This window comes from Molossus molossus, unplaced genomic scaffold (genome assembly GCF_014108415.1).
Source record: "Molossus molossus isolate mMolMol1 unplaced genomic scaffold, mMolMol1.p scaffold_m16_p_1, whole genome shotgun sequence".
Lineage (NCBI taxonomy): Eukaryota > Metazoa > Chordata > Mammalia > Chiroptera > Molossidae > Molossus > Molossus molossus.
In genome coordinates, this window is record NW_023425344.1 from 109885210 (window position 1) to 109911637 (window position 26428).

The 26428-nt window shown below is 37.6% G+C and overlaps 1 protein-coding gene across 4 annotated transcripts; it reads right to left on the reverse strand.

The window, feature by feature from the left end:
• Nucleotides 1-203: 203 nt before the first annotated feature.
• On the reverse strand, nucleotides 204-24595 carry ARL5B (ADP ribosylation factor like GTPase 5B). 4 transcript variants are annotated; one of them, XM_036273189.1, is made up of 8 exons: nucleotides 24496-24595; nucleotides 12095-12155; nucleotides 10407-10554; nucleotides 7389-7472; nucleotides 6004-6155; nucleotides 4345-4384; nucleotides 2461-2506; nucleotides 207-275 (listed from the first exon to the last, which is right to left on the reverse strand). In XM_036273189.1, the coding sequence occupies exons 1-8, from the start codon at nucleotides 24542-24544 to the stop codon at nucleotides 268-270; spliced, it is 588 nt and encodes a 195-aa protein (XP_036129082.1). In that variant the 5' UTR covers nucleotides 24545-24595; the 3' UTR covers nucleotides 207-267. The 4 variants fall into 4 exon arrangements, 3 of the variants coding, with proteins under 3 accessions (XP_036129082.1, XP_036129092.1, XP_036129074.1); XR_004960954.1 differs by lacking the exon at nucleotides 2461-2506 and having other exon boundaries at nucleotides 204-275; nucleotides 3944-4384; XM_036273199.1 differs by lacking the exon at nucleotides 2461-2506 and having other exon boundaries at nucleotides 4347-4384.
• Nucleotides 24596-26428: the final 1833 nt, after the last annotated feature.

The window sequence follows — 26428 nt, forward strand, 5'->3', positions numbered from 1 at the left end:
TCTCAAAGAGCTAGAGTTTAGAGAGCAAAGAATTTCAGAAGCAGTTGGACGTTTATGACCCTACTAAGCCAGCGCAGCTCTATATCTTCCGTGCCTCTCATTCTCCCACCGCCTGCTTAGGACAGAATGCCAAAGTTTTAGAGTGGTTGTTTTTGCCTAATAAATTCAATAAAAAATTAACTACCTACCTAGACAAAATTGCTTACCTTATCTACGAAGGCCGGAGGCGCTTATGTCAACTGGCCGGGTTGGAGCCAAGTTCTGTAATTACGCGCCTGCAGCACAAACAGATTCAAGAGCAATAGAAAACAATGAAAACTGGCAGCTGGCCCTAGCGGGATATCCAGGTCAATTTGACAATCATTATCCTGCCACAAAGCTATTCAGTTTTCTTAAGGAACATGCCATTTTACCTTATAACCCAATTTCTGATATTCCTGCAGAAGGACCTATGATTTTTACAGATGCCACCAGCAAAGGCAATGCTGGCTATTGGACTGAGAATCAAACAAATGTTCAAAAATCACCGTGGGATTCAGTGCAAAAGTCAGAATTATGGGCTATTTGTTTAGTTTTACAAGACTATGCCCAGATACCTGTTAATATTGTCTCTGACTCTCAATATGCAGTACTGATCACACAGTTAATTTCACAAGTGTCTCTTCCTTTGGTGCCCTCTTCCTCCTTAGAAAAGTTATTTTCTATATTGTTCCAATGTATTACCCAAAGACGGATGCCAGTGTTTATTACTCATATTCGATCTCATTCAGACTTGCCAGGTCCCCTATGCCAGGGGAATCAACATATTGATAAGTTACTTATTGGCTCTGTTAAAAAGGCTATTGAAGAACATGCTTCACATCACACTAACGCTTCAGGGCTCAAAAATTATATATAATTTAACCTATAAACAAGCAAAACAGATCCTTCGCAACTGTGATATTTGTGCTCCTCACAATTTATGTGCTCTACCCCCGGAGTGAATCCTCGGGGTCGAGATGTTAATCAAATTTGGCAAATGGACGTTGTCCAATATGTACCTTTTGGAAAGTTAAAATACGTCCATCATACCATTGACACTTATTCACATTTCCATTGGGCGTCTGCTAGGTCTAATGAAAAAACTGACTCGGTTATTTCTCATTTATTAATCTGCTTTGCAGTCATGGGGAAGACAAAACACATTAAAACCGATAATGGCCAGGCTTATTGTTCTTAAAAATACGCTGACTTTTTGAACAAATACAAAATTTCACATAGTACAGGTATCCCTTTTAACAGTCAAGGACAAGCCATCATCGAACGTGCAGATTGCACTCTAAGATCTTATTTACAAAAACAAAAAGGGGGAATACGAGGTGTGAGACCTAAAGATATTCTCCATAAAGTATTATATACTCTCAATTTTTTTAATTATTGGGATCAAATTGGCATGACTGTGGCAGAAAAACATTTTGCAGAAGAGCAAACAATGTTCACAGATAAAGGCTTGGCTCGTCCTGACTGGTACAAGACCCTAGATGGAGCCTGGAGAGAGGGAGAACTTCTGCATTTGGGGTGAGGATTTGCTTATATTTCCACAGGGGAAGCTTCTGAGTGGCTACCCACCCGCCGGTTAAAGTGGAGGTAATGAGCAACTCTCAGCCCGTGGGCGACACGCTGTTCCGTGCTTTCTCCCAAATGAGCACAAACCATACCACTATGGTGGGAACCCAGCAAGCCAAGCTCCCTACATGGGGTCAACTGAAGAAACTGACCCAGGAAGCCGAGAATGCGCTTCGCCGTCTGAACCAGCTGCAAACACCAACTAATATTTTGGTGGCAATGATGGCCGTTATCACATGTCAGGTAAGTATAGTCTCAACTACTCCCTATTCCTACTGGGCTTATATTCCATACCCCCCTCTGATACGAGGGGTGGCTTGGGGAGAAGATGAAATCCCTGTCTGTACTAGTAACACTTTCATATTTCCCGTTCCTTCCTGCGGAGGATGGCTACTCATCCCTCCATTCTGCACACTGATGTTAGTAGTAGGATACCCTATATGCATTGGTCATAAGTTTTGCTTGAAACCTTCACATGAGGCTTGGGGTCTTCGTTATAACCACTCTACCTTCGCCTCTTCTATTGTCATGTTGTCAGTAAAAGGATTTAAGGTGAACACGAATCAGGCTATTACTTCTGACTTGGAAAGTTATTTAACTTTATGCCCTCTGCCACAATTAGAGCCAGGATTTCAGCGTTTAGAATGGACTGCCTGCCGGGGTCATAATCCCTCTGTCCTACTAAATGACACTGACACTGGAATTGTTATTACTGATTGGAGTCCCCATGGACAATTTCAGGGAAAATTCTCTAAGCATAATCTATATTGGCACAGACATGGTCAGAGTCTGTTGGGCCAAGGAAATGAAACTGTAATTTGGCAGGAAAGCGGTCTTACTCCTCCCATGCCTCACCTTCAAGGTCATCCCAAAAGCCAGGGCCACATATGGAAACTTGTGTCTGTAGGAGAGCCAATCCATGCATGGATAAGTAAAATGTCATTAAATCTTTCTGGTAGTCCTTTTTTTGTCAACTTACATACTAATGGCTCCTATTGGGGTCGCCTGTGCTACCCTACCCTTATCTACTGGTTGCTGGAGAGCGGACAAGGAACAAAAGCAATGGAGAAACTCATTGCCGGAATTGCCAATTTCTCCAATGCATTAATTTATCATGGTGGAATGCGTTTAATTAGACACCAGACAGCCTTTTAATCACCAGATCCAGAAAAGAACTTTGGTTGCTTGTTAATCTTACAAGACCATGAAGTGAATCTGCTGGGCTTACAGCCCTGTACCATGTCGTGGACACTATTTTAAAGCACTGGCGTCGAGTCATCGGATTGATTATAGCTGCCATTCTTGGACTTGCTGCTGTAACCGCTACCGCTACTGCTGCCGGAGTGGCTCTACATCAGGGCATCCAAACTGCAGAGTTTGTTCAGAACTGGCATCGGGATTCACATTTATTATGGCAACAACAAGAATTGGACTCTCAAATAGCAATGGACATCCAAAACTTAAAACAAACTGTTGAGTGGTTGGGAGATCAGATTTCTGTGCTATCCACAAAATCTATGTTAAAATGTGACTGGTGTATCAGAGGGTTGGGATAAAATTAAGAGAACATTAATAGGTCATGCTAATCTAACCAATAAAATTCTAGCTCTAGAGAAAGAAATTGAAAATACTTAAAGCAACAACTTGCCATCTCTCACAGGAGGTGATATTTTAGAAAGCTTGGCTGATGAAATAGCAAATTTAAATCCCTTTGGACAAAGATTCTTATAGGCACTATTCTTAGTAATACCATTGTTTTACTTATAATTTTGTTTATTTTTTTTATCCTCACCCAAGGACATTTTTCCATTTTTTGTTCAGATAGAGTGGGAGGGAGCGAGAGGAAGAGAGAGAGAAACATCGATGTGAAAGGGACACATCAAGTGGCTGCCACCCGCACGACCCAACCAGGGCCGGGGACAAACTGCAACCGAGGTACGCGCCCTTAGCAGGAACCGAACCTGGGTCTCTCTGGACCACAGGCCGACACTCTAACCGCTGAGCCAAACCGGCAAGGGCTAATTTTGTTTGTTGCTTTTCTAGTCTTCCGCCGATGGTCCCAGCAGCGAGCAGTAGATAACAACAACCAAAATATGCTGTCAACCTTACAGTATGTAACATCTCAAATAAAATAAAAAAGGGGGAAATGTAGATTGTATGTGAGTTTATTCCGCACACGGATGGACTCACGCAAGGGTTAACAAGGACATTCTGCACACAGATGCCTTGGAGTGCTGCTCAATCCTTAAGAACAATTCAGAGCGAGGTCCTGCACACATGCTCGCTCCTCCTTGCCTGCAAACAGGAAGGATGAGATACTCTTAAGAGCAGCACTGACCTTTTAGCAGGGGAAATAGATTAGTTATCTTGATAGGAACTGGGACCATGGCAACCCTTTGGCTATAAAAATAAACAGCTGCAGGACTTCGGGGCTGCAGTCTTGTCTGTCTTTGTATGTGTTTGTGTTTTTTGTTCATTTCGCAGACCCTCACCGCAACAGCTGAAAACACAATGATACATTAGTGTTCATCCAACTAAAGATTAGTGCATTAAAAAAAAAGTTAAGAAAAAATCTTCCACGTTCCAGTTCAGCTGCACTTGATTCAAGTGTTGCTCATAGAGGTTTGTGTTGTTATAAATTAAACATGCTGCTGCCTCAGCAGCCGAAGGTACTAGGAAAAAATGTTCATGTCACAGAATAAATAGAGCAGTCTCTTTCGAGTAAAAAAGTTATCTCACACCAATTCTGGAGGTCATCCACTCTAGACCTTGGCATAACCTGAAACAAAACAGAAAGGTATTTTCAAAATGAAAAACTTGATACTTAAAAATTGAAAGCGTAATTATTTTTAGTCTTACTAAAAGCTTGGTACTAAAATAATTATTTATACACTTAAGTGACAATGTTCAGTTACACTAAAAGAGGAAATTTTAAGTGGAAGAGTCACTTAACAAAATGGCCTTCCTCAATTGAGTAATGTGGGAAATTACTCCAGTCTCATCTTGAGGATACAGCTTCCGGGGTTTTGCCACCAAGGCTGCAAATACTCCTCAACCCCACCCTTCTAAGATGAACTAAAATTGCAACCACAATAGAAAGACAACAGCCATGGCTGGTGTGGCTCAGCGTTTAGAGCCTCGGTCTGCAGTCCAGAGAGACAGACCCAGGTTCGGTTCCCCGCTAAGGGCACGTACCTCGGTTGCAGTTTGTCCCCGGCCCTGGTTGGGTCGTGTGCGTGGCGGCCACTCTATGTGTCACTTTCACCTCGATGTTTCTCTCTCTCTCCCTCCCTCCCACTCTATCTGAATAAAAAATGGGAAAATGTCCTCGGGTGAGGATAAAAGAAAAAGACAACAGAACTTCCCCTTCCCCTCCTAAATTCTAAAGAATGGAAGCTTATGGCCCAATCTAAAAACTATAGGTACAAAAGTCTACATGTAACCATTATAATACAAGCTGTTTCTAGTAGGAAAAAAACTAAGAAGGTCAAGTTAATTTGAGCATAAATCAATCCTGGAAATAAAGCGGGTAATCCATGTGTAACACACTGGGTTCCTCTTGGCCAATTTATCCAAACTCAAATTCTTAGGAAAGGCAGAAAATACTATAATGACATTTGTTTCAAATGTTAATTATCTGGAACTATGCATCCCCAAAGGACTCCTGATAAATAAAGGAAATATACTCTGTGGAAAGCTGGAAGTTTAGGCTTAATTAAGCCTTTGCAGAAAATGTGAAACTTCTATGAACCTTCCTCTTTTTAAAAAAACCTCACCAGAGGATATTTTTCCATTTATCGTCAGATAGAGAGGGAGGGAAAGAGATGGAGAGAGGGAGGGAGAGAGGGAGGGAGGGAGGAGGGAGAGAAGGAGAAGGAGGGAAAAGGAGGGAGACACATAGACTGGTTGCCTTCCTCATGACCTCGAGCAGGGCCAGGGACCCAGCAACGATCGAGGTACATGCCCTTGACCGGAATTGAACGCAGGGCACTTTAGTGGGAGGGCTGATGCTCTAAACACTGAGCAAAACCAGCCAGGGCTGATCCTTCCCCTTTAATTCAAGTGGCATTATAGTTTTCTCTCAGTTAGTAAATGATAAAACCAAAAAATGAACAGTTAAAATTTTGGATTGTGAAAAAAGGTTTATTACTTTTTTGGTACAACATTCTGTTTATATTAAAAGTTATAAAAACTGTCAATTATGTTGTTAAATTGTGATTTAACAATTGTAACTGACTAAAATTATTTCAGTCTTGTAACCCCGAGACACAGTATAAAAACCATCTTTAACTGAGGACCAAAAAGGAACAGGATCAAAGACAAAAACAAGTTGGCCTAAGAAGAATAGAAAGAAATTTATAAGAAGTCCTTGCTCCCTTCACACTGATCAGCACTTACCCTTCTCCTGTTAAAGCACAGCAGGACTGAATGTGCCATGGATGATCCTTAATTGAACTAAGGGTGAGGTATTTGGAGATTTCAGCTGCTGTCATACACCCTTTCATATCCTGTTTATTTGCAAAGATAAGGACTGCAGCCTTCCGTAAATCCTGCAATCAATATGAAATAGTTCTAATACCTGAAATGTCACAATTCAAATTAAACTAATGAAGCAGAAGAATTAAATGTGCCCTTACTGGAGAGTTATAATGAAACCCCCCTACTTAAAAATGATCAGGCACAAATGTTTAATTTAAAAATTTTATGGAAACAAAAGTAAATTATCCTCAATAACCATGATTTAATAATTGACTCTAACAAAGAAAGATTAACATAAGCTAAACAATTAAGTTATTTTTCAATTGTTGGGCCAACAGGGTCAGCAAAATAAACCTGAATCTTAAGTACTGACTTAAAACTGTATGAACAATATTCTAATGGGCAAATATAGTAATATGTTGTCAAATACTATAGAGTTTCTCCAAAAATTAAAGGAGAGTATTGAGGAAGAGAACTGGGCAAAACTTACTACTTATTAGTCTTTGTATATCTTAAGCTCATTCATTAAAGTTCACTGCAACATTGTTTACACTATTAAAATATTAGAGATAACCTAAATGTTCATTAATAGAAGAACAGAGTAACTATGATATAGTCATACAGTGAAATACTATATTGTTGTTAAAACAAAAGAACTTATATGTACTAACCTGGATAAATTACAATGCTGTGCCACAAAATCAAGTTATAGAAAGACATATAACCATTACATAAAGTTTTATAAGCATGGCATATAATATTCTGTACAACTGACAGGTACATAACAATGTAGTAGAAGTATAAAAATATTCATAGGAATGATAATCACTATTTTAGAATAATGGAATTCATTTTGGATTCCTTGAGAAAGAAAATCAAATTGGAGAAATCTTAAAAGATACTGTCTTATGTTGAATGTGTATGCATGAATATGTTTTATCACTGAAGTTTTGTATATTTGAACTACTTAGAATTAAGTGATAAATTATTTACTAAAGAATTTTCAGTTACAATAAACTTAGGATTTTAAACACTAAGTTTTCCCCTTTCCTGCACTGACTTTTTAAGGCACAAATAAGTAGTTTTAACTTTGAAAAATCTTTTCAATAACAATAGTGTACAAATTAACATGTTGGATTTAAGTTTGTAAAAGTAGTAAAAATTTCTGAGTTTAAGATTAATTTAATATATAAAATTTTGTTAATAATGAAATAACCAATACCAGAGCACATTAATAGCTGTAAAAAAGCAAAAACCAGTATACAGATACCTTACTCCATTGTTTGTTTGCTTTCAAAACTTACCTCATGAGCCAACATTCTGTATAATTCTTCTTTCGTAATAGCTAGTCGTTCCCTGTCAATGCTATCAACAACAAGAATGATGAACTAGAAGACAATTAAAAAGAAAGAAAACTGAATGTGATGTTGAAGTTTTCTGCAAATCTCTTTTCAAGTGACAGAAGTACTTTCTTCACATGGCATCATTATTACTATAAAACAGTCTACTGCTTTTTCATCAGAAAGAGTTTATATTATATGGAATTACATCAAGCAATAAAATCCAAATGTTCATAAGAAAATAACTTATAACTTTAATAAATACAAACCATGCCCAATTTTATTTTTAAAAAGTGGTGTTTGAATGCAAAATATTCTGTAATACTAAAATTTATTTTAAAAAGCAAGTAATAAAAAGTAATTTTTTAAAAATCACAGTAAATAACTTTGCTAAACCTTAAAAGTACTCTATAATCATTCATTTAGGCAATCAATAATTATTTTTAACAGTCTCCTACATATTATAAGAAAGTACACAAAGTAGTTTGAAAAAAATATTTTTCTAAAAAATTAGTAAGTAAAGCATTTTTTATATAGTATCAACAATAAAAGTGCAAGAAGATGTGCTAAATAGAAACATAAATATTTAGATGTTAATATGCTAAAGATGATGCAGGTGAAATTAAAGAGAGCCAGGAAAACTGGGACCACTGTTGGCAACTGTGTGTATGAAAAAAGGTGGGTCTCACACATTAAAATAAAAGCATCTTTGATAAGAAAAATAAGATATGATGAGAAAGGGCTCCCAAATTGAATGTCTTATGCAGAAGAAACAATTAAGAAATGAGATTAAATGGAGTTAAGGGTTATAGTAGAGAAAGTGATGCAAAATCAACCAAGACAGGAAAGATAGAATCAGATTATTCAGATGACTTTAAACTTAAGGAAAGAGACAACTAAGGGAAATGTGAACATAGACTGAGAGAGGCTTAGGGATAAAAGAAAAGAGAGAAATATAAGAAACACAGCAAAGTTCGAATGGAAATAACTCTGTAAATTAATACGAGTCAGATGCCAGAAATTAGTCACCAATTTTAACTCCTTGTATTATAATGGACACATCTCAGCTTTTGGATGACTCCACAACATACAGAATTTAAGAAGCAAGATGACAAGTGTGAACAAAGTCATCAACGGGACTCTAACAGATAATAAGATCCCTATCTGAAATCTAAGATGGCAAATGCTATGTGTTATGCAGGTGTGCTGCAATAAAGGCTGAAGATTCTTGATAGTTATTTTGCTATTCTTGTAACAATCATTGATTAACAGAACATTTTATATAAATGGTGTCAGTAATCATGTATGTCTTTCTGGTCCCATGCTAAGTCAATTTTCAGCAATTTCAATAACTACCCCTTTGCAATGCTATAAATGCACAGGGATCAGCAAGAATCAATGTTGATCTGTTCATCAAAGATATCTGCTTTTTTGACACCTGCAGTTAATTTTGAGCTTTGAAGAAGTACCAACAGCTATGCTGTTTAAATAGTCACAATGCTAAAATGTTGTTCTTCCCTTACTTTCCAACATATTTTAGTTTTAGAATGTTATTTTACTGTAGATATATATATATATATATATATATATATTAAGCTAACCTTTAACCGTAATATTTCTTACCAACCCATCCTCCCCTCCAAATAAAAAAAAAAATGAAGCACTACCATAATTGCTGAATACCCATGATATGCTATATTGGTTTGACAAGTATACACTGTACTAGAATACATACGCAACTATACATGTGGTATTACAATATAAATCTAGAAGAATACATGTTTTTATTTAAAAGACAACTTATTCACCAAAAATTCCTTGTATCCCCTCCACCCCCCACCAAAAAACCCTACTCAATTTAAGAGGCTTCATTTTAGAAAAAAATAATTGGTTCGGTGTACCTCCTTGTAAAGAAAAGTTATGGGCCCAGCCAGTGTGGCTCAGTGGTTGAGCATCGACCTATACACCAAGAGGTCGCCGGTTCAATTCCTGGTCAGGGCACATGCCCAGGTTGAGGGCCCGATCCCCAGTGGGGGGCGTGCAGGAGGCAGCCAATAGATGTTCTCTCTCATCCATGTCTCTATCTGTCTCTCCCTCTCCCTTCCTCCCTCTCTAAAATCAATGAAGAAATAAAAAATTTTAAAAAAAGAGAAAAATTATGGATATAATCATATATTAATATTCTCAAAGATAAGTCTCTCTTAACAGCACTGCATGCTTTTTTAAAAATCTGCCTCTAAGAATAAAAACAAAAATAGAAAATATTCTAGATTTGTTCCCCAGGTTGGCTCTGAACTAATAATGAAATAAGTGACAGAGAAGTCTGGGGTAATGCCTGCAAATCCATTTTTAAAAAATTAAAATATATTCACAGCAAAATTTTGAATGTTCAATTCATGTTATTTGAAAATTTTGTATTTAGGTATCCTTAAACTATTTTATTTCTCTTCTAACCAGGCTTCTAATAAAGCTGAGATCTTGGGAAAGATTATATATATAATTTATCCTCAGGTCCAATTTCTCCAATGGAGATATTGCAGTATTATGGTGAGGAGAAACTGAGCACCTGTACACCAGTAAGCACTCACCTAATAATAGCTCCCATTACCCTACTTGCCTTTTTAAATTTTATTTGAAAACCTCAAATTCCTTACCCAAAAAAATCTTATTAAAAAGCAACTGTCATCTGCCCAGTGTGGCTCAGTGGTTGAGCAACAACCCATGCACCAAGAGGTCACCAGTTCGATTCCCAGTCAGGACACATGCCCAGGTTGGTGGCCCGATCCCCGGTAGGGGGCATGCAGGAGGCGGCCAATCGATGTTCTTTCTCATAGATGTTTTTATCTCTCTCTCTAAAATCAATACAGGAAAAAGAATTTAAAAAAAAAAAAAAAAGCAGCTGTCAATATGTATAGCCTATTTTCTGGGTTTATTGTCCAATTCTTTTTATTAAAATTTACTTTAATAGTAACTTTAGTATACCTCTGTATTTGAGTAATACGTGTTCCAGGACGACCGGAGTGACTCTTGACCACCGATATCCCACATAAGAAAATGAGTATTCTTCACAACTATTTCTTCAACATTGCTTCCTATGGTTGGAGATGTATGAACCACTTCATTCATTAAGCTGTTGAAAAGAGAGACATAATAAAAACTCTTTTGGAAATCTTGAGAAACTGAAGCAAGTTTTAATCTCTATATTTAACAGGAATCAATCTTCCTTTCTAGCACCACTGATGGCACCACAAGCATGAAATATAGAACCTTAGAAAACATTTATACAAATATCTAGACAAAGAACAACTCCTGAAGGAAAACTGTTGTTTTTGTTGTTCTTTTAATGGAGTAAACTACAGGCTTGATCTGGACAGAAGGAACTCTGTGGTGTGAGTTTGCATTTCTGTGGCCAAAATTTTAGTATCACCATGCCCTATTATCTGTTAGAGCAGAACCAATGCTCCATTCTGGAAGGGCAAGTTTCTAGGTGACTGTGACATCAATGCTTGCAATGCAGCATCCATGGAATAGGAGGTCATCTGCAATTTTGAAGACTGTCTGTGTAAGAAAACTGAGACTTGGTTCAGCCATAAAAGTTAGTTCAGGCCTATTAACCTCAACTACAGTCTTAAAAAGATAAAGTTATGGGCAAATAAAAAATTTAACTGAAATTAATTCTAAGTATATTTAGTACACTGATATTCACATCACATGTATTATCATAATCATTCATTAAGCTACATTAATTTATTCAACAAAGATGTATTTGTCTATAACATGCCAGTGTTGTATTAGAAGAAGTGCGCAAATCTCGTTGGGGCATTATATATAATTTTGAAGCTATGTACAAAATTATTTCAACAATGGTGACAAGTTTCTGAAAATGTTTATATTTTGTTTTAAAGACAAAGAAGTAGCTACTCGACTCTTAAATAACAGTCATAACTTGGCTTTTTAGCAAAGTGCTGAAAAATATGTTAAGCACTGCTCAAGCGAAGTATTTCTGGACATCTGTCAGCTGATATACTTACGATGAGGTGGGAAGACGTAAGAGCCACACAGTGGCGCACTATGATTTTCATAATGACTTGTTAGCATGCTTGGGACATAGATCCATTTTCATTGCTTAACAAGGATCATTTCATTGGGAGGAAAAGGATAATGGGATATACTTTGACACATGGACTGATGGGCGGTTAAAGTATTAACATGTTTCTCTGAAAAGTCTCAAGCTTCTCCCTGTCTCAAGCTACTAAAGCAGTATTTTCAGGGGCAATCTTCACTTCTTTTGATTTGACAAGTCTGGCTGTTAAACATTTCCAGAGCTATTGGGCGAGTAGCAATAACTTAAGCCTTGAGATAACAATCTATTTACATAAACCTCAGTGTGAGAATAACTAAGTACATTTATCACCTAACTCTAGCACTATTACATGTGCTTTATTTATTCTAGTTTAATATTCTTTCTTTCAAGGCCAGAAAAGAAGGCTTTAACAAATATAGAACAGTTTATCTCACTCACTTTTTCATAAATTTTGTTTTTGGTAAAATAGAAAACCATAGGTTCAAATTTTTCCATTACATTATTACACCTTGTTCTTATTAATTATACAAAATTAGTTCCAAAAATTAAAATAACGAAAACTATTTAAATAAACACTCATACTTACAATTGATAAAGAATGGTAGTTTTCCCTGCATTATCCAGTCCCACTATAATCACTTTGTGTTCTAGAGAAAGAAAGCAAACCATGAACATTTAACACTGCTGCATACCACCATTACATGCTTTCAACAATGACTGTTAGCTCTCAAATGAGAATCATTCACTGGGTATTTATTACTAGATTGTTAAAATACAGAAGAAAAGAGAACTTTATCATGTCAAGACTACCTGCCTTAAGTGATGCCATCTATTATGATATCGTTTATCCAGCTCTCTTACAAAGAAGTATGGGAGATAGGAAACTGGGAAGGACAGGAGAACTTGGTCACTTATACTGAATTTGGGGGGATAAAAGCCAGTACTAGTCTTGACAAGATACTGTAATTTAAAATGTAAGGTTTTTTTTTGTAAGTGTTTTATACACACCTGCTTGCCTTTACTAATCAAATTAGCTTTGCCTCAAGTTGTTTTTACACCTGGAAGTTTTCCCCACCTTCATGTACCAAGTTTTTTTTTTTTCCATTCCCTTAAAAACCCAATTTAAAATGTAAATCTGAGAAGTTTCCTGTTGCTAAGAAGACACACATAGTCTCAACCAGTTTTTCATTCCTTCCATTAAATTACAGATAAATAAGCAATTACTTAATCTTTAACTTTTTTTTTTTCAATCTGGATCTTACAACTCCTGAGCAGATACTGTTTTGGCTCTTTGTACAACAAAAACCCCTTCATTCCCCTACACCTTCTGGTGCTATGCACTAAACAGTCACTTTTTCATAAGTAAGGCCCATCTAATTATTCTGTTAAGTGGTAGATATTTTGAAACATCCTTTGAACACAGAAGAGAACACTCCAGATACTATCTTTTCTAGATTTTAACCTCTACAGATTCTATTATAGACTGCTCTTCCCCAGGGCGAATGCTTCAAAAGCTACTAGTGAACCTCAACAGCGTGGGTAAGAAAGTTACCGTGAGAACCACAACATAGTCAACTGATCTGCAGCCAACAATGTGACAAAGTTCATGTCAGAACCCTGCTCTTCCTGTTAACCTTTCACGAATGTCAAAATTCTCATTATACATCTAATTAAATATCAGGTCATATTCCCACTCTAAAAGGTTAATACTGTATCAGTCAAAGAGAGGGGCCTTAATTTTGAGACAAGTTCTCAGGTGACAAAACCATCTTTGTATCTTTTAATGACCTGCATGCCATAGGCACAAAGGGCTGTCTGTTATCACTGTTGCTGAAGGTGCTTTGTAGAACAAACAAAACAAAACTCGTTTATTATAACTCACTATAATTCTCCTTTTCTGGATCTTTTGGTTTGTAGTCCCTAATTTCTAGCGGAGCTATTTTTTTCCCTTACAGTACAAGAACCAGAGCATGTTTACCAGTGGAGCAACAATCCCACCACCCAGCACAAAGCATTCTAAATTTGCATGACAGCTGGAAACCACCTGCCTAGCATCTAGAGACCTCGGGGCCCCTGAAGGCATGAAAAGGAAGCCTTGTCTAGAGGTAAGCTAAATGTGAGTGCAGAAACTCCTGCTGGGAGAAGGAATGGAGGAATAGTACCAGGTAACTTATTGTTTGGGCAACCTGGAAGAACACCCAGGGCCATTTGCAAAGAGTCCTGCTCTCCCATCACATTTTGTATTATGATGATGATCACAGTATTAAAGACTTGGCATGGTAAAACCCATAAATACTACATTATTCTGAAAGATTGGTTCCCAATTTGAACTAAGTCAAGGGTGACAAACCCTCAAAGTGGATAGGTTAAGAATTTCATTAAAGTTGCTGATCTTTGATTAATTTAAGGTCTTTTTCAGATCCCCACCACACACACACACACATTGGCAGGGAATTCTAACAATTACAACAAAACACACAATTTCAACGCTCTCTTATGAGGACAGTACAGATACCTGTCCCTCAGGTAATTCGAGGCCTATCTTCTGATGTTAAAATTATTATCAACAACCTGACTATATAACAAAACATCAACAACAGAACAGAAACAGCTAAATGCTTTTAAATGCATGAAATAACCAAGAGTTTATTTTAAATCTTTTCTTTGAAAAATCTCTAACATTATCTATACAGTAAGAGTAAAATCAAGTTCAAAGGGCATTTGCTAAAAAAATAAGTACAAAATAAAAGCTGTTTCTATTATGTTGCATGACTGTATTTCTTCTTCCTTCAAATGCCTCCATTGTACTTAGCAGCCACCTGAGTATGTCAATGATCAAAGATATCAGTTCATAAATGTTAGTAAAGTTTTTACCTATTCAAAGAACAAGAAAAATACAGGCAATGACATATTCTCCTTCTTGTAAGCAGAAAATAGAATTAATGTGTTGCTTTAAATGTCCACGAGTGGTATCTAGAATAATAAAATATACAGTTACTTAAACGTATTATTGAATCACAGTGGTCTATGAAATTTTCACATCAATATATACCAAAAGCATAACTACTATCATGTAGTGGTAACTGATGTTGCTTGATGTTAAAAATAGTCCCTCATGTTTGAAACTCATTAACTTAGGGGTGCTTGCTCTGTACTGCTGTCTTTCTGGTTGGGCATAATCAATAGGCATATATAGCTCTGAAATAAAAAAAATCAACTAAACTATGTAGCTATCAGTGATTTCCTAGAGAGTAGCCTTGACTAAAAATAATTTCCTTCACCTATCACAGTTAACTAAAGTAGATATAGAAATATGCTTATAAATTTGTACTATTTGTATTACTCAACAATTTTTATTTGTTTACCTAATAAGTTTTTTAATAACACTCAAAATATGCCCTGGCCAGTTTGGTTCAGCAGTTAAGAGTGTCGGCCTGTGGAACAAGAGTTGCGGGTTCGATTCTGGTCAAGGGCACGTACCTCGGTTGCAGTTCAACCCCAGCCCTGGTTGGATCATGTGGGAAGCAACCAGTCAATGTCTCTCTCATGTCGATGTTTGTTTCTCTCTCTCTCTCTCTCACCCTTCTTCCCTCCCTCCCTACCTGATGATAAATAAAAAAAATCCTCAGATGAGGATTAAAAAAAAAAAAACACTCAAAATATTATCAGTTATGGTACAAGTCAGTAACAATTAAGGTAAGAAAGAATCTATCTCAAAGGTCAAATTTCAAGCCCTGGCCGGTTTGGCTCAGCAGTTAGAGCATCAGCCTGCGGTCCGGAGAGACCCGGGTTCGGTTCCCGCTAAAGGCATGTACTTCGGTTGCAGTTTGTCCCCGGCCCTGGTTGGTTGTGCGGGTGGCAGCCACTCGATGTGTCCCTTTCACGTCGATATTTCTCTCTCTCTCTCTCCCTCCCACTCTATCTGTACAAAAAAATGGAAAAATGTCCTCGGGTGAGGATAAAAAAAAAAAAAGGTCAAATTTCAAAATCAGCTGCCAATCAGATAGACATTAGAAGTTTAACATTATTATTATTTTTTTTATCCTCATCAGAGGACATTTTTCCATTTTTGTTCAGATAGAGTGGGAAGGGGAGAGAGAACAGAGAGAGAGAGAGAGAGAGAGAGAAACATCGACGTGAAAAGGACACATCAAGTGGTTGCCTCCCTCAAGGACCCTAATCAGGGCCGGGGATGAATCACAACTGAGGTACGTGCCCTCGACTGGAATCGAACCCGTGATTCATTGGTCCATGGGCCAACGCTCTAACTGCTAAGCCAAACCAGCCAGGGCTTTAAAATCATTTTTACTTATAGAACAGGTAGTAGATTTTCATTTCACTAATACTAAAATGCCTGAAGCTGTGAGGAGAAAATTATACAACTGTACACTTTCACAACTTCAACTCATCCTCACCATGGATATGTAAGCAGTATATTAACTTCTAACTCCTCTCCAAGAAAACATAATTATTTAGTTGATAGACTGAAACACAGTCAATTCTCAGTTAACCTTAAACGGGGCAACCTGTAACTTGGACAATACTAAATTCTTAATTTAGAATAAATTTAGCAAATATAACTATAGAAAATTTACATTTTTTTTTAAAAAAGTAGCATTATTAAAATCAGTATGCTACAGGGACAGGAAGGAATGTGTGTGTGCTGGGAATGGGGTATGTACAATTTAAAAGCCTTTGTGGATAGCCAAATAATTTTAGGTTAAGACATTATCTTAAGTATCAAAGTTACAATGAATGCAAATGTTTTAAAAACATGTCTGCACACTGTGACATAGTCACCTTGGACATCACTTTCACTAGCAAGCTCTTCCAGGAGACCAGACTGCAGTTCTCCCCGCAAGCAAGGTCTGAGTGAAGAGTACTTCCAGTTACTAATCTCTGTACCTCCACAGCCTGACAGAAAGCACGTTATTTACACCAAATGAAGGAGAAGGTCCAATCTGAGCTTTTGTCTAATTTGGTCAAGTGTTTGCCCACAAGTTTCTCTGTAGTCTTGCCTGTAGTGTTTGTTCCTTTGGGTCAGCTAAAAACTTGGCTCATAGTTTTTTTAAGAGGGATATAAAGATATCAAGATTATACAGGATGAGGCTTTACAAGAAAATTAGTAACAGTACTTGCTTGTAGACAAATACAGGTAAAATATGGCTAACAAGAAAAAAAAGACCCAAATAGCCACAGTGCTCTTAAAAAAGAACAAAGTAGGAGGGATTATAATATCGGATATCAGGTATACTACAAAGCCACTATAATCAAAATAGTGCTGGTACTAGCACAAGAACAGGCATACAGATCAATGGAACAAGACAGAGAACTCGGAAACTGACGCAAGACATTATACTCAATTAATATTTGACAAAGGTGGCAAGAGCATACAGTGGAATAAAGACAGCTTCTTCAATAAATGGTGTTGGGAAAATTGGACAGCTACATGCAAAAAAATGAAACATACACCATACACAAGAATAAACTCAAAATGGATAAAAAAAACTTTTAATTGTGACTTGTGAATCCATAAAAATCCTAGAAAAAAATGTAGGTAGCAAAATCTCAGACATCACACACAGCACAATTTTCACTGATACAATGCCCAGGGCAAGAGAAACAAAGGAAAAATTTAACACATGGGGCTATATCAAACTAAAAAGTTTCTGCACAGCAAAAGCAACATGGAAAGAGAACCCATTGTATGGGAGAGCATAATTGCCAATGATACATCAGATAAGGGGTTAATTTACAAAATATACAGAGTACTCATACAACTCAACAAAAGGAAGACAAACAATCCAATTAAAAAATGAGCAGAGGACCTAAACAGACAACTCTCCAATCAGGACATACAAATGGCCAGGAGACATATGAAAAAAATGCTCAGCATCACTAATCAACAGAGAGACGCAAATTAAAACGACTATGAGGTATCACCTCACACCTGTCTGAATGGCCGCCATCAACAAATCATCAAACAACAAGTGCTGGTGAGGGTATGGAGAAAAAGGGACTCTAGTACACTCCTGGTGAGAATGCAGACCGGTACAGCCACTATGTAAAACACTATGGTGTTACCTCAAAAAATTAAAAATTGAACTGCCATTTGACCCAGGGATCCCACTTCTAGGATTGTATCCTAAGAAGCCTGAAACACCAATCACAAAGAACATACGTACCCCTATGTTCATAGCAGTACTATTTACAATTGCTAAGATCTGGAACAGCCCAAGTGTCCATCAGTAGACGAATGGATAAAAAAGCTGTGGTACATGTACACAATGGAGTACTATGCAGCTGTAAGAAATATCTCTTATCCTTTAAGATGACATGGAGGGACCTGAAGAGTATTATGCTAAGCAAAATCAGCCAGTTAGAGAAACACAAGTATCACATGGTCTCACTTATTTATGGAACATAATGAACAAAATAAGTGGATGAACAAAATAGACCCAGAGACATAGAAGTAGGATCTGACAAATCTTAGAAGAAGAGGGTTAGGGGGAGGGGAGATAAACCAAAAAACTTTTTTGCACATAAGCATAACCAATGGACATAGATAACAATGCTGTCGGATGGGGTCGGGATGGCAAGATCAGGAGGAGGGTGTCAATGGGGGAAAAAGGAGAAAGATCTATAACAAAAATAAATTAATTTATATAAAAATAAATTTAAAAAAAGAAGAAATCAAAGAAAATTTTTTTAAGATTTCAACCTGAATGATGAAATACAACATATTAAAATTCGTGAAATGAAACTAAAGTGGTATTTAAAAGAGGCATTTATAGATTTAAAATATTTATGTATGAGAGCAAAAAGATACAAAAAACAATGACATACATCCCACCCTTAAGAACTAGGGGTGGAGGATAAAGTATACCCAAAGTAAGTAGATGGAAGAAAATAAAAAATATTTTCTTTAAAAAAATTAACAGAACAAAGTTAGAGTACTGACACTCACAGATTTCAAAACTTACTATGAACTCATACAATAACCATGCTGGTGTAGTATGGCATAGAGATAGCCATACAGATCAATACAAGAGAAATATCTGGAGATAAATAATGAATCCCAAGCCCTGTCACATCACAGCCCCAGAATAATTTGAATTGGTTTTCAGGCAAAAGCATATAAAAGCTAAAGCTTCTAGCCTAGCAGGTGTGGCTCAGTGGTTGAGCATCCACTCATGCACGAAGAGGTCTCTGGTTCGATTCCAGGTCAAGGCACATGCCCAGGTTGTGGGCCTAATCCCCAGTGGGGGGCATGCAGGAGGTGGCCAATCAATGTTCTCTCTCATCAATGTTTCTCTCTCTCCCTCTCTTTCTAGAAATCAATAAAGAAAAATAATTTTTTTTTAAGCTAAAGCTTCTAGATGAAAGGAATAGGACACAGACAGCAATAGACATTAGGAAAAAAATGAAGAAATTAGACTATACCAAAATTAAAATTTTCCACTGAGGAGACATCCCCGTTAAGAAAATGAAAAGGGAAGCCACAGACTGGGTAAAATATTCCCAAAACATATATCTGACAAAGGACTAAATTCCAGAATATATAAGTAAATTATATATCATTTTTTAGACAAAAACATTTGGTAAGGATACGGAACAAGTAGAAGTCTCAAACATTGCTGGTAAGAGTATAAAAGTGGTATAACCACTTTGGAAAACAGGCTAATGGTTTCTTATAAAATTAATCATATATCTATCCTATGACCTAAAAATTGTTCTTCTAGATATTCACCTAAAAGAAACAAAAATATGTCTAAAAAGGTCTTAAGGGTATTCATAGCATTATAACCCATCATGATTCAAGTGAACAAACAGAGGTATATTCATGCAATGGAATTACAACAGATCTATGGTGAAATCTTCCAATGTAAAAGAATAATATAAAAATAAATAGAAACAGAAAATTAGAGAAGAAAAGTTCAAAAAAAACGTAAACATGTAGCATTATGAAACAATGCCACAAGAATAAACAAATAACATTTAGCAAGTAAGAAAAATGTTTTTATAAGTTAAAAATATGATAGCTGAACCAAAATATTGAATAAGAGGATGGGAAGGCAAAGAAAATATCCCAGAAAGTAGAACTCAAACAAACAAACAAAAAAAGTAAAACTGAAAAGAATACTTGATAATCAATTTAGTACAAGATAAATCCCCCCCCCCAAAAAAAATTCTGGAACCAAGAAAGGTACAGAAGGCCTATTGCAATAAACCAAAACAATATCAAGGTACACCTCTTTAAAAAATGCTGAAGATAAACAGAAAATTCTAAAATCTACTAGATAGGAAAAATATGAATAAGAATGATACTGTGGCCCTGGCCAGTTTGGCTCAGCGGTTAGAGTGTCGGCCTGCAGACCAAAGAATTCTGGGTTCGATTCCGGCCAAGGGCACGTACCTCAGTTGTGGTTCATCCCCAGCCCTGGTTGGGGTCATGCCATGCGGGTGGCAACCAATCATTGTGTCTCTCTCACATCAATGTTTCTACCCCCCGCCTCCGAAGATAAATGTAAAAATATCCTCAGGTGAAGATTAAAAAAAAAGAATGATACTGGCCTTCTCAACAACACTGAAAACATGAGGACAATGACAATACCTTCAAAATTCTGAAAGAAATGTTTTACAACCCAGAATTCTACATCCAGCCCAATTATAAATAAAAAGTGAGGACAGACCAATACATTTTCAAGCATTTGGAATTGCAAAACAATTATCACTTTAGATAACTACAAGAAATTTAAGGATGTGCTCCATCAAAATAAGGGCAAAACAAGAAGGACCTGAGTTCTAGTGAAAAGTAAATTCCTAGAATGATAGCAAAGACAAGTCTAGAACATCTGTGTACCAGGCACAGAGGGAAACAAGTCGTTTGGAGCAGGAAGAAATACTGACAGCATGGGGAAGGAGGATAAATCAGCTGATAGGTGCAATGTGGGAAAACTTGTACAGAGAGTTTTTGAATAATATGAAATGACTTAGTCAAATGTACAAAGAAAATAAAGTGATGAAGTGTAATTATTTATTCCAGGGGAGAAAAAGTTGTAGGAAAAAGGTAAACAGTAGGGCATACTGTGGCTCGGCAGTAACAAAACTTTAGTTATAACAATGTAAAGATAGTGTGGATTAACCCAAAAAACTATATTGGAATGGTGAAGGAAAAGGTCATAAAGGCAAATAATTTGTACACTTGAAACTAATATGTTATATGTTAATTATATCTCAATTAAAAAATCACAAATGAATGTTTAAAATTTCCATATATGCATATTATTAAAAAATATGGAAGTATATACTGGAAAAAATTCAAAAGATTTGACTATATATAAAATAAATAATGCTAAAACTGCCCGGCTGGTGTGGCTCAGTGGTTGAGCTTTTGACTTATGCACCAAGAGGTCGTGGGTACAATTCCCAATTAGGACACATGACCAGGATGTGGGCCCAATCGATGTTCTCTCTCATCAATGTTTCTCTTTCTCTCCCTAAGATCAATAAAGAAAAAATAAATTAAAAATAAATAATGCTAAAACTTTAGCACTATTTAACTTTTAAAAAATGTGTCCATGTTACTGTTATAAAATTTGATATTTAAAAACACTAAAAAAATTCCACAAATTTTTTGTTTTTGGATTGGAGATACAATAATGAATAAAACAAACTTCATGCCTTGTAAGTTACTTCTAATGAGAGAAACAGACACACAAGTAAACAAACTTATGATTACAGGTTGAGGAAAACATTAGCCCCTCAAAATAGAGAATGAGTGTTGGGGTGGGAACAGTGGTCAGGGATGGTCTCTCTGAGGAGCAGACGTTTGATTAGCAATCTGGACCATTTGAAGTAAGGGATAAAGAGTACACCAGAAAATGGGGAGCAGACAGATGGTAAGTTTAAGTTTCATATGTTTGAAACCAGCTAAAAGTCCAGAATCAAGAGTAAAATAAGCTAAAGAGAGAAATGAAAGACACCAGATCTGAGCAGTCAAAACAATAACAATGCCATAAAAGGTTGGCATTGCAAGATAACAAGAAATTCATTGATAAGAAATGATCAGATAATGAAATTAAAATGTCAATATTTGGTTCTGAAAATTAACTACTATTAAAACCATATTCCATTCACCCTTAATTCTCGGTAATATAAGAAATAACTGATTACCAGCTGTACAGTAACGAGAGAGAGGAAAAGACCAAAGTCTATGAAAGTTAAAAAATAAATGCTAAACTTTTGAGGTGAGTTTAAAGATATCATAGTTAAAGATATCAGACACATATGTATTTATTTTATACAAACACATATACAATCTTATATAAAATAATGTTCATAAAGATAATCAAGATTTTGAAATTATTTCCTTCATAGTTAAGTGTGTCAAAGTCATCAGTCTTACACCTTAAAATTAAGCAATACAAAATTACAGAGATTAATTACATACTTTGTAATAGCTTCACTTAGACAATACATGCTTTAGTATACTTATTCCCAGAAAGGTATCAAATTTATGAGAAGATGACTGATGCTCTAAAATGCTACAAGAAAAAATGATGGAAGTGAGGCAAATGAAGAGGGATAAGGGAAATGAGTATTTAAGGTAAGATTAAGTAGTTCTCAACTCTGGCTGCACACATGAATTATCTTGGCACTGATGCCTAGACCACTCCACCCCATTCTGATTTAACTGGTCTGAGGTGGGGCCTTGGGCATATTATTCTAATATGCAACCAAGACTGAGTCACTTGAGTATTTCTGGATTAGGTGTGCTATGGTGGTGAAAATGGAAACGGCTGAGATTGTTAGTTGCTTCTGTCAATATAGAAAGTAAAAATACAGGACCAAGTATCAATCCCTTGCTTCAAAAATAACACACCATGACCAAACACTTCAACTGCTCCCATGGCTTGCTCGGTAGTTTAAAGCCTTAGTCAACATACAAGGCCCTCTGTGATCTGGTTCCCCTGGCTACCTTTCCAACCTCATCTCCACTGACTTCCCCACAGGCAAATGAAAATACAGCCAAACTAACCTATTTTCAGCTTCCTTTCATATACCAAACTATTCAATTCCTCTCCTATTTGCATATTGTTAGTCCCCTAGCATAGAATAACATGCCCCTTCTACTCAGTCTGCCTAACATGCCTTGTAAGCTCCTACTTATCCTTAAAGTCCAAGTATACCTTTTTCTGTAGTCTTCTAGGAACCACATGAGAAAAATTCATCATTTCCTTTTGGTGTCATCACCACACTTTTATACATATCAGTCAAATAATTTACCATACTGCATTTTTTCCTATTTCTTTCGTCATGTACTGATCTTTGAGCCCTATGAGAGCAAGTAACTGTGTCTTTTGTTTGTTTTTAAGTCTTTGTATCTCCTATACCTAACTCTAAAAACTGGTTTATGCCCTATGACCAAATGTTAGTTGCAGGAAAGAATGAGAATAAAATGACAGAAAAGCCACTAGTACTAAATATAACAGGAAAGTGAAAGGAATCTAAATAGTAATGAGGATTTAGGAGACCCAAAAAGTTACATGACTATAAAAGCAGCCCGTGAATGCCTTTCATCATCTCCTGCATTTTCCCTTTATGTCCTCCAATCCTTTTAGTCTGATTAAGGAAGACTCAAACAAACACGATGAAGTGCAGTAATAAAACAGAGAGGGGAGAAAGGGGAATGGGACAGGTTACTAGGGAGAACCAATGACTTTGGTAATGTCTTAAACTACAGGAAAAAATAAGCAGGTGATTATTATATGAATCTTAATACTTTTTAGCATGTCTTAAAATGCTGCTTTACATAGTAGTAAATTTATGTAACAAGGATCAGAAAATATAAACTGCTGAAAAAATAATAAATGCATTGCATTTATGAATAATATTCATAAGGCGTTAAACTCTGGCCACTTTTAAATCACTTGAAAAATGGTGTCTGTGGTAATTAAATGTCTACATATGTGTGTGTATATATACACACATATATATGTATTTATAACCTTGAAAAATATTATTTTAGTGTTCTTATCAATCTACAGAACAAGTGAACTAAAACCATTTCATTGTCTTAAGTCCAGAAAAAAGATACCATATTAGCAGGAACAAATTGGTATCATCATAAAACTCTGTTTTTTATTATGTGCAGGTAATCAAATGCAAAATGAAACTAGTTGAATTGAAAAATTGGTTTAAATTACTAAGAAAAAATATTAAAAGAATACCTGAAACCTTACCTACTGTCGCCTCTTTTTTTGTCTGGGTATTTTCTCTTTTCACAGAACATCACATTTCATTCTGTGACTCAGAACAGGTTTTACAACTTCTTGGCCCTTTGGACTAGCAACTTCTAGATGTCTCACAACCAGTTCTAGACTAATTACAGACACGCGAGATCCCACCTAGAACCAAAAGCCTTTAGTTTTCTAATGTCTAGGAAAGGATTAAAGGATGTAGGTTGAAGACTTCCAGAAAGCCGTGCATTTCAAAAGGACGACTCGTTCCCGAGTCCTAGAGAAGAGGCGGAATCCGAGAGAACGTGAAGGCGCATGGGCTTCAGGAGCAGGTCGGGAAACAAAGCAGGACCAGTTTAAAAAAAAAAAAAAAAAGTTGGTAAGTTTCAGCGTGGACACTTACCCTCCGGCAAGACTTAGGGTGTTTGATCAGAGACGTAAAGGACACCCAAAATGACTCGAGATACACTGGTGTTTTCCGCTTAGCTTCACTAATAACCAAGAATTCCCAGTTTGATTTCTGGGACACCAGATGCCTCCCTTCTGATTCCCCATTTCTCCCCATCAAGTCTCTCCTGCACCTTCTCCCAGCCTAAAATACTGAATTTCGACCCGTTCCCTGGACTGAGTCACCTCTCTGCGTCTCAGAACATCTGTGTCCACCGAGAGCCGGGCCTCCTGCTGTCCCCTCGGGCGGCCAGACCCTCTGCCACGGATTCGAGCCATCGCGCAGCTCCGTCCTCACCTTGGTTACAGAAGAGGCTCCACAGTTTAGCGAAGATCAGCCCCATCATGAGCACCTGGGCCGGCCGCGGGGGTCCCTGAGCAGCAGTTGCCGCTGCGCCGGGGCCCCCACCGCGGCGCGGGCTGCGGAGCACCAGGGAGAAGCCGGCGGAGACGGCGCGGGAAGGGCACGGGCGAGGGGACGGTCGATCGGCCGCTCGGCCAACGGCCCGAAGGCGCCGCGCCGAGTCCCTACCGGATAGTCCTTTGTTTCGAGCCCACTGAGCCCAACGCCGACCCGTAGTCCCTTTGGTCTGAACCCACCTTCCCACCAAATCCTTAACCAGACCCCATCGCCGGAAGAACGGCACCTGACGTAGTCGCGCTTACGTCAACCCACGACTTCGACGTGGCGCTTCCTCCGGTGTCGTTTCCGGTGTGCGGACTCCGAGCGGCCGGTCGTGGAGATGGAGGGGCGTTGTGCGTGGGAGTCGGGGGATTCCCGCGTTGAGTGTTTTATCCCTGTTTGGGCTCGTGCCGCGAGCTCCTTCTCGAGTCTCTGCCGCCTGGCAGGTGCTCCCTGACCTCCGGACCCCGGGGCGGACTGCAGTTTGTCGGCGCTGCCTCCTTTGGCTGCCCTTTCGCTGCGCACAAGTGGGAAGTGCCTCTCAACTGACCTACCTGCCAGGCTGCTTGGGGTTCCGCCTTGATTCTTAATTCTGCGTGGAGTTGACTGGGAGAGGATCCAGGGCCTGCCTGCAGCCGTCGAGTTCGGTTTTGTGATTAACTTAAGGGCTCCCAATTTGGCCACGCCTTTGGTTTTTTTGTGGATCCCAAGTCCGCCAAATAAGAAAATAACATTTTCTGACGTGTTACTTGGAAATAACGTCCTTTAATGAAAATGTAATCTCAGTGGTCTCTCCAGTTCAACAAAATAGAAGGAAAAGCTACCAGTGCTGTACTTGAAGCAAAACAGAAACAAATTTCATGGGGAAAAAAAATAGTCGTAAAAGAGAAACAGATTTCATGGGGGAAAAATAACAGTCGAACTAGGGAATGAAAATGGGTATACCGAACATAACTTAGCAGAAACTATTATAAGCTGATTTCAGAGAATACTTGGAAGAATTGGCTGCAGCTGGAATTCAGTTTATTGCTCAGTTAACTAAGAAGTCTGAGTTAATGTATAAACCATTTCGCTACATAATTGGTTAAATTTCATTTTCTCTTTCATGGTTAGAGTCTCACAAATACAGACGTTTCACAGCCTAGGATCGAAAGTAACTAATTACCCTGAAACCAACTGAAAGAGCGAACTTAATTGAAAAGACTATATGGACTTTGTTCAGGTGGTAGATTTTACCCCTAGCACTAAGTCCTTTTAATACGCCAAAGATAGGCATAGCCTCGCGTTATTGCTCTTTGCTTTACTGTTCATCACAGTAATTGCTGTTTTTTTACTAGACCCTCCACCAGCAAAACGATTACACGTTCATTTAGACTCAGATCATTAATGGGTAGTATTTTTTAGCAATAAAGTGTTTTTTACTTAAGGTACATTGTCTTTTTTTTTTTTTTTTTTTGCATTATATAATGCTATTGCACACTTAATAGACTGGGGTAAAGTGTAAACATAACTTTTTGTTCTGATGACGCACATCTTCCCAGTGTTACGATTCAAAGACCCTTTAAGCCTAATATGTGGGATAATGTGCTCCAACTTTCTAATATTAAAAGCAGCCCTGGCCGGTTTGGCTCAGCGGTTAAAGCGTCGGCCTGTGGTACAGAGAGACCCGGGTTCGGTTCCCGCTAAGGGCACGTACCTCGGTTGCAGTTTGTCCCTGGCCCTGGTTGGTTGTGCGGGTGGCAGCCACTCGATGTGTCCCTTCATGTCGATGTTTCTCTCTCTCTCTCTTCCTCTCTCTCCCTCCCACTCTATCTGAACAAAAAATGTC

Excerpts from the sequence above, each read along its gene's own strand:
- ARL5B (XM_036273181.1), bottom strand. The coding sequence starts at position 24,544 with ATGATGGGGCTGATCTTCGCTAAACTGTGGAGCCTCTTCTGTAACCAA. Across the intron at positions 10,555-12,094 it reads ACTACCATTCTTTATCAATT|CTTAATGAATGAAGTGGTTC; the intron begins GTAAGTATGAGT and ends TCTTTTCAACAG. Across the intron at positions 4,385-6,003 it reads TGTGCTTTAACAGGAGAAGG|GTTATGCCAAGGTCTAGAGT; the intron begins GTAAGTGCTGAT and ends GTTTTGTTTCAG.